The sequence below is a fragment of the Galleria mellonella genome, unplaced genomic scaffold (genome assembly GCF_026898425.1).
Source record: "Galleria mellonella isolate WM207_F2 unplaced genomic scaffold, CSIRO_AGI_GalMel_v1 utg96, whole genome shotgun sequence".
Taxonomy (NCBI): Eukaryota; Metazoa; Arthropoda; class Insecta; order Lepidoptera; family Pyralidae; genus Galleria; species Galleria mellonella.
Genome location: NW_026442179.1, coordinates 780,931 through 789,872, shown reverse-complemented (window position 1 = coordinate 789,872; position 8,942 = coordinate 780,931). Strand labels below are relative to the sequence as shown.

General features: G+C 29.9%; 1 protein-coding gene across 1 annotated transcript; it reads left to right on the top strand.

Annotated features, from left to right (window-relative positions):
• The first annotated feature begins 174 nt into the window (after positions 1 to 174).
• On the top strand, positions 175 to 8,378 carry LOC113509163 (post-GPI attachment to proteins factor 2-like). Its single transcript, XM_026892479.3, has 6 exons — positions 175 to 598; positions 1,370 to 1,501; positions 2,218 to 2,379; positions 2,685 to 2,790; positions 3,358 to 3,564; positions 6,754 to 8,378. The coding sequence occupies exons 1-6, from the start codon at positions 485 to 487 to the stop codon at positions 6,882 to 6,884; spliced, it is 852 nt and encodes a 283-aa protein (XP_026748280.1). The 5' UTR covers positions 175 to 484; the 3' UTR covers positions 6,885 to 8,378.
• The last annotated feature ends 564 nt before the right edge of the window (positions 8,379 to 8,942 follow it).

Genomic DNA, 8,942 nt, shown 5'->3' with positions numbered 1-8,942 from the left:
TATAATTGAGTGACAATTTACGGTTAAGTATAGATGAAAATTAAGTATCTGTTTTTTTTTTAATTTCTATTATCCCTGAAAGTTATATATAATATTTTTTCACCTGTTAAATAAACGCTAGCGTATATCTGAAGGTGACGTTACACCTTACAAATATAGGGCTACCCACCCCTCTGTAAGCGCTCACTGCGCAAGTCCAAATAACCTCATTCAATCCACGCCTAGGGTCATCCACACGCATTTTATCATTGTACTTTATTAACAAAACCACCCGTGTATAAAGCACAAAGGAATTTTAAACGTTGTTTGATTTTTTTGCTAATAAACATAACAAACGTCGATTGTAATAAAAAGCTCACAATTCCCTATGGATGCGTGTAAACCTAGTTGGATAATTGTACGCCAAATTTTATCAATAAACGTAAGGTGAAGGCAAATTCGTAGAATGTGAAGCTCGTTTCAAAATTGCAGCGTGAGTGATAAAATGGTAAATGACGCACAAGTACAGTCGCCACCAAATTTGGTTGTGCGTGAAGATATTAACCGCACAAGCGTTGCGTGCAATGTAAATAGAAGTGTTAAAACATTGGAATACAAGGTAAGTGCATCTAGAGACAGAATAGTGATCCAGGGACAAATAAATACTGAAATGTATATATATATACGTACCTAAATGATTTTTAAAATTAAATAAGCCTAAAAAATATTTCAAAAACTACAAGTGATTTGCTAAACATAGGCAGAAATCTTTAATACAGATATGTATATACATAGATATACACCTATAAGAATTATATAATTCGATAATAAGTTACACTAAGATTATTTGTTATTACACTAAAAGTCAAAACCTTGTATAATATGAATAAAATGTCATTATGTCGACCCCAAATAATTGGAATAAGGGCAGGAAAATAATGATGATGATTTGTAATTGCACTAAAAGAGCATAGATTGATATATTTTGAAGTATACTTATGTGTTTTTCCCTTGTCTCAAATTTTTTTAGATCGACGTAATATGTCTTTCTCTTCCATACTAGTACCTTAGTCTTCATCCTCTGGTCATCATTCTCATGAAATCTGTCGGACAGTCCAACTGAGTTATTAGGTACGACATTTACAGCTACCTACCTACTTTTCCCCGTATATTTAATTCTTCCCTTTTTACATTCTTTTTATATCTGAGTATTACAAATCATCAGTAGATACAGGTAGCTCAGGACCTTTCTTTATGGCAGTCTATGGGAGAGGCCTACGTTTAACAATGGATGAATAATGGTTGAGATGATGATAATGATGATTACATGTCAATACAAAGATAAAATTATAAGTTTTATAAATAATTATTAATATATTATTTTATTCAGGGACTGCTGTGGTCATGTGGTCTCCGAGAGATTTGTTTAACTGCCCTCTGGCTTCCACTTGGTGCTTTAATATTTTGTTACGTGACAGCGTCGATATTTCAAGCAGATGACATACACGAAACACATTGTAGGGTGGGTATTCATTTTTAGCTAATTATAACTTTAATTAGTTAAACATTTACAGCCATACAGTAACATTTATGGTAAATATGTATACAATACAACATCGAAACCTTCAAGAGAAGAGCATATTATTTTTCAAAAATCCGACAGCATACGGTGTTGCGCCGGTAGTTACTTATCATCATATGAGCCGCAAGCTCGTTTACCCCCTGTATTATAAAAAAAAAGATTATAAAAATATCTACCTATTAATGGTTTTAGGACGTAGGTTATGTAAGAAATAAATATTCATAGAATTATGTGACGCAAATAGTAATATAAATATAATAAATAGGTTTAACAATATTAATTAAATTCTATTGTCTATAAATTTCACTAGAATTAACCATTGTGGTTAATTCTAGTGAAATTTGTCACGATAGGCTGACTGACTTGCTTTCATCCCACCTATCACCTCTCACTGGTGCCTCGCCAGCGTATACCGATAGCGCAGGCGAGGTTACCATTTCATTGTCACTCATTAAAAAAAAGTAGTATATAATTATAAAAATGCTTCATCCCATTCTAAAACTGATTATTATTCCTTTAGTCCTTAGTCCGTATTTTTTTTTTACATATGACGCAAAATGTTTAAAAAAATAACTTTCATTTGATTTATTTGAACTCTGTCTCTAATTTTACATATCAATTATGCGTTTTAAAATATTAATTGTCTTTGTTTACAGGTATACAATGTAGTGCCATCAATAAGTGCGATTACAGGCATAAGTCCACAAAGGTACGTGTGGCGGATATGTGTCGCGTTCCACTTAGGTCCAAGGTTGTTAATAGGTTCCTTATACTACAACTATCACAAAGAACGCACCGCGCATATCGTTGAGGAAAAGGTGAGCCTTTGTGGAAAATCCAATATCGTTTATATAAATTAATAAATAATTGTATCGTATATACCTAAAAGATATTATACAAAATATAATTGACATTAGGATACATAAAGTTTTCGACGCAAAATAACTTTTTGATTTTCAAGTTAACAAAAATTAAATTTACTATATATACTTATGTAAACTACACTATACTAATTACTATATAAAAAATTACAAACGAATTTTATTATTAGTCTCATTTGGCTTTATACAATACCCTTTAATATTAGTTACTTTTATATCTGTATGCACCATTCATATTACAGTCTCGCGTACTAGCGACGAAATTAGGAGAAGCTTGCTATTGGCTCAATTTTATAGAATTATTCGCTTTGACTGGAGTGACGTACGTCTCGAACAGAGAAAATTATTGTAAGTACAATTATAATATTCATACCTATTTTCAGCTGATCAACATTTTGTATTAACACTGGTTTCAAAAAAAATTAATCAGTTTAAAATACTAAATTTTAAAAATAAAAGGTGATAGTCTTTTATTACTGTGTTCGAAAGAAGTAAAAGAACTTTAACAACAAAGAAGAAGAAGATTCAACTAAAAGAATAAAGTACAAAACACATCCTATACAAATTGTCTCACCAGTATAGTACTAGTAGTACATACTTTTCTTAAGAAGAGAGATTTATTCCCTACAGTGGAAAGTTATTAGATTGTTATGAACAGATGAATGGAAAAAAGTAATTAGTAAAATTATTTTATACCATAAAAGATGGCAATGAAGCATACAGCCCATCCAATGGTAAACAGTTACTGTACCCTATAGACGCCTGCAACATTAGGAATGTCGCGTGCGCGTTTTCACCCCTGGTAAAACTCTTTACAGTTTTTTAAAGGGGCGGGCTGGATTAAAAGTTTCTATCAAGTTCCAAGGGCACTCCTGAATGTATAATGTGAATAAATAAATATTATTTAATTTTCAGTCGTGCATGAGAAAATCTTCATCGTGTTCATGATAACCGCCTTGCTGCACATGCTGTGCCGTGCGCGCGTCGGCTGCATCGCCAGCGACGTCGTGCAACCAGTGAGGACCAACAAACTCGTGTGGATACTATTCTACGTGGCCATAGCGGCCACTGTTGGCCTTATCATATTTTTCCTGAGGCATCGGCTGCTTTGCAGGCCTTTAGGTAAGAATGTAACCCGTAGATATCTATGCCTAATCGACTTTTTATACTTGAACACAGATTATAATACTGTACTAGCATCGGGTGGTACCCGTCGTAGAATTGTTTGGTGCCCACCTCAAAATCAGGAGCGGAAATAATACCTATGTGCATGGACATAGTTAAAAGTATGAGTACATCTGTGCTCTTTTTTTAAGAAGTTAAGCCTCCGAACGTAACAGGCCAGAAATTGTTTACTAGATGAAATAAGCTAAATTGTCCAACATATAATTATTATTAATAAAATAATATATAATTCTTATTATGGACTCTTTTGGCAAAAACATACTTGATATATACTATACTATATAGATAGACTACAAGTCTTCGTATTAGGTTTTAATATATTTGGAAAAATTTAAGACTCTCAAACTAAATGGAAAACTTCAACTTGAAAAGATTGTTCTCAGCAATAAGACCGCCTTACTATACTAATACAATTATATTGTTATATTTATTAATTATCTTCCTTATTTCCTATATTATATAATGCAAATAAAGTATACTCGTTCATTCATTTATTGAAAACATTTATTATTAGGTACTAAAAATTTTTACCAACATAAAACGAAAATTTTCTCCCAAAAAAAAAAGTGTAGAAACAACAAAAAACAAACGCTACGCTTTTGTGTTTTTTCCTAAGTTAATTTGTCAAATTTGTATGGAAACTGTGTATTTTATATTATTTTAAAAATTGATGTTCATTTTATTACAATAAACAAAACAAATATCGAAAACGACAAACATAGTAAGTTCATAAAATTCCCGTAAAATTCCAGTTTTGCTGGTTTCAGACTTCATTAAAAAGATATTAATCATTTAAATTTCACCACTGTAGCTTTATTATCAACAAGTTATAGTGACAAAACTAAAATATCATCACACATACAATATTGTTTGTAGGTATAGAAATTTCCACATAAATCTGAAAATACGAGTATTATCACGCTAAATACTCATATTAACGGGTAAATAACTACTAGAACGCGATAAAAAACTTCGCGTGACTAACATACGTTCCCTGTACCCATGAAGGGAACATAATTATCTTTATCACACAATAGGTTTTATTGTATAAGCATAAATGAATTTCCTGGATTCGCTTTTACAACATTACGAAATAAAGTACCTAAAGGACTTCAACCACATCTCTAGTCTCTAGAAAAATATATGTTTATAAATGAACACATCACGTCTTTAATATTCGTAGATTTATAACTTATAATACGTATCTAAGTAGATAATTTTATATTTTCGCTTATTTAACTATCCAAATATTTACATTTAATTTTGGGATCAACACGACCTTCTCGTACTCGTACTCGATTTTATTATCATCATTTTGACACGATATATAGAAACTATTTACGAATACCTTCAATTGTAATGCGTTAATTTCAAAAATAATTTTTATTATTTCGCCTGTCGATGTTCCTATTAATAATTAAATAGTTACTATAATCAAATAAGCAGTTGATTAATAAGCTGTCTAGTCTTATTAATTATTACTTAAATACAGCTCATAGAAGTTACTTCTTTAGTATGTGGTACATAATATCTAAATATCTACATATAAGTCCATTTTTGTGGATGTAGTAATAGTTGATAAACGTTGATTTGTGTTAATCTTTAAATACTTATCCCTGGTGGCTATGAGGCCAAATAAAAATGGCATGACCTTCGTACACGCCTATAAATTAACTACCAACCTCCGTTGGACATGAAAAATAATGTTTACAAATGTATTCCTTTTTATCTTATATATTAGATTAGGTACATGATAGTCGAATTTATTACACTGTACACTGCACTTTGTGGCGTAACTTAATATTAAAATAGAAATTTTATTATATTGTTCCCCAAAAAGACGATTTTTAATTATGATAAAATTATATCTTTATGTTTGGAATCATCTATAAAAAGTAGGTATAAAGAAATATAAAAATTATTTTTCTCTCATTTTCATTTAAGAGTTTCCTCTTGTCGGTGCAACCAATCCATGCATCTTCCTCCAGCCAGCTCTATCCCAGGCCATATCCTTTATCTCCCTATACGACATGACGCCTAGTGTTTCCTTTATCTGTCCCATGTAGTTAATCCTCGGTCTTCCTCTTCCTCTTTTGCCCTCTATCTTTCCTTCTACTATGCTCTTAAAAAAATCGTCATGTCGTATAGGGTGGCCCAGCATTTTGCCTCTTCTACTCTTTATTATTTCAATCAACGCTCTCCTCTCGTTTATTTTTCTCTATGAAAGAAATAATCGTCAAAATCGATTTAGAATTGTCGAAAACATTCCTTGTCATGATTTGTCTAACATAGAGTAAGATACAATTAATTCTGAGTGGCCGAAGATATTTTATGAATCGTGATTTTCATTTACTTCCTTCTCTAAGATTTTTAACTTTACACATTTTAACAAATTAATTAATTATCACTTTAAAAATTTAAAATAACCAGTTATATTTTTTATTAAATGAACACAATGTAATTTCCAGTGAGCAACATAACAATCAATTAATTAATCTGATTTCTTCTAGCCAACTGGAACAAGAATTTTATGTTAAAATAACTAAAGAAATATTTTGAAAATGGAACAACTTCGGACGCTTTATGATATCGTTTCCAATACAAGTTAGATTTTAATATTCTAAATTTTGTAAAGTCACAAATTATATATATATATAATTTTATGTCTGAAGTTACTGAATATTATATAATACCCTTGATTATATAACGTAAGACCCTATATGTATATGACTATATTGCGTAAATCCCGAATTATATATTGTGAAATTTTAGAGTGACATGTAAATAATAAGCATTTTTTGCCAGTAGAATAACAAAAAAATTGTGCCTCCCATAATAACTTGTCACCTAGATGCACCATGTATTAAGAAGTAAAAAAATTTGTCGTTTTTGTACCTAAATATTTTTGAGAAAAATGCTTACACGCTATCAATTTTGATTTTTGCCTGTGTACATATATAAATTTATATAAAATATACATATGTTACATCTAGGTGTCTGTCTCTCATATAGGTATAGGCAAAAACAATGAATGCTAAATTCTCCACTCCAAACATACCTATTTCGCTCCACATTTATGAATCTGTTCATACAGGCGTTTAATTATTTTTTTATTATCATTTCCAGCTTTCACCTGGTTCTCAGTATGCGAGTACATATTGGCAACCGCAAATATGGCGTTCCACGCGATCGTGGTGCGTGATCTTCCTCTGCATCAGCTCCAAGTGGTTTGTCCCACGAATAGCAAAACAAATTAACAGTGTGTAATGCTAATCACATTGCTTAAGGACTCGTGCACGATCCTGGTATCCTCGTGGCGTTATAGATATAGACAATTATTTTAAGAATTAAAATTATAACTTCCATGTAAATAATATAAATGGATCTAACAGTTATACTATCATTGATAGCTATTATTTGCAATAGTTTACAGTAACAATTCTGGCAGTTAATTAACAGTTAATTCTTTAGATATATTGTGGTGATTTAGGTATTACAGTACCGAAATAAGTATCTAGTTAATATCTTCGTTTCCATTATTTTGCTTAATTATTATTGCGTATCTGTGAACGTATTAAATTAAGAAAGTGATGAATATTTGAAATATATAAAAAAACTGAATCAAAAGATAAATGAATAAATACTGCGCAGTATTCAAAGTACTCGGTACTCGGATAAAAGTAAATTAATATTTCTTGAGAAATAATAATAAACTTAAATATATTTCTATATCTCAAAAATAATAATGACACGAATACGAACACATCCGACCAGTAGGAAAACATTTAAAATTATGAGGAAACAAATACTATGCAGTATCCACTTGGTACATTGAAAATATATAAAAAAAAATCATTTAATACCACCTTTCACCATGGATATCCTAGCCTTAATAAAGTTCTTTGAAGCCTTTGTACCTGCCATAGATTCATAAGTAGCGTTAAGGTATAAGTAGTTATTAGTGTCTGAACCGACGTTAAAAAATAAGGTGTTCGCATTCATTTAAATTTCGACTTTGTCGGTTGGCACTCCAAAATTATTGTAGATTACTTAAAATATAAATATATATATAATGGTACTCTTCGGTTGCACTTAAATGAAATTTGATAATTGTTTATTTATAATTTACAAGTTATATGAGAAATTATGTAAACAAATCTGACGATATTATTCATGATACTGGGTTAATAAATTCTTAAATTTTTATGCTTGAATTTGACATGAATTAAAACTCGACATCCTCAATAATTGTTGAGTAAAAGAGTCTCAATTTATAACGAAATGTTTCTATGAAACCCTAAAATGAATTTAATTTCTGGTTTACAGATAAATCATAATTTTATAGTATTTAAGTGAGACTTACGTGTATTCACTTAAAAATACCTGTATTGTATATCGGATAACGGCGGGCTTTATATTAATGTAAGCACTAATAAAAATATAGGCAGTAGATATGTATATACTGCCTTAATTGTTGTAAGTACCTATTTATAATCTAGCTTCCTCAATTATTCATAACGTATTGTTAATTCGACTCATAAATTAATTTGCTTAAATTAAAGGACCAATATAATTGTCGTGAAACTTTATATGTTCTATAATATTACAATGTACTTAAATGACACATGAACATATCTTACTTAAAAATAATATAGGTACTTACATGTGCGAATTTTATTTATTTTAAAATTAAGTACCATTACTTAACCTCGATTAAAAATACTTATTATTAAAACCAATATGACTGATAAATGTTCTGATTCATATGTATATATATTAAGTATGTATTTACGCAAATAGCAAAGTTATTGTTATCTGTGAAAAATATTTATTAAAATAATTTTTATGAACTGTGTCACAAGGAATCAGTATGGATTTCATATTGGTAGTACGTCGCTTCTTCCTTAAATAGACTTTGTAAGAACCTAACTTCCTTAATCGACAATTTATAATTTAACTTTATTTAATTTAATGCTTAGATACTTCTTTGTATTATTATATACAATATAATTAAATATTATTTTGGTCCGTTAACTAATTCCTAGTAGGCATGTATTTTTACGTACAATCGATTTAAAATTAGACTCTTTATTCTACGATTAGGTATTAAGATATAGAAATGTAAAGGGATAACAGATTTATTTTTACTTACTCTCCTACTAATTATAATGTAGGAAATAAAAATAAGTAAGCATGGTTCCCTAAAAACCACATAAACAGAATGACTTATCTGTGGGGTTGCTATTTATATGATCTGATACCTTAATAATTATCGAATTGAGACACTTCCAAAAATTAAGTACAATTTGGTTTTT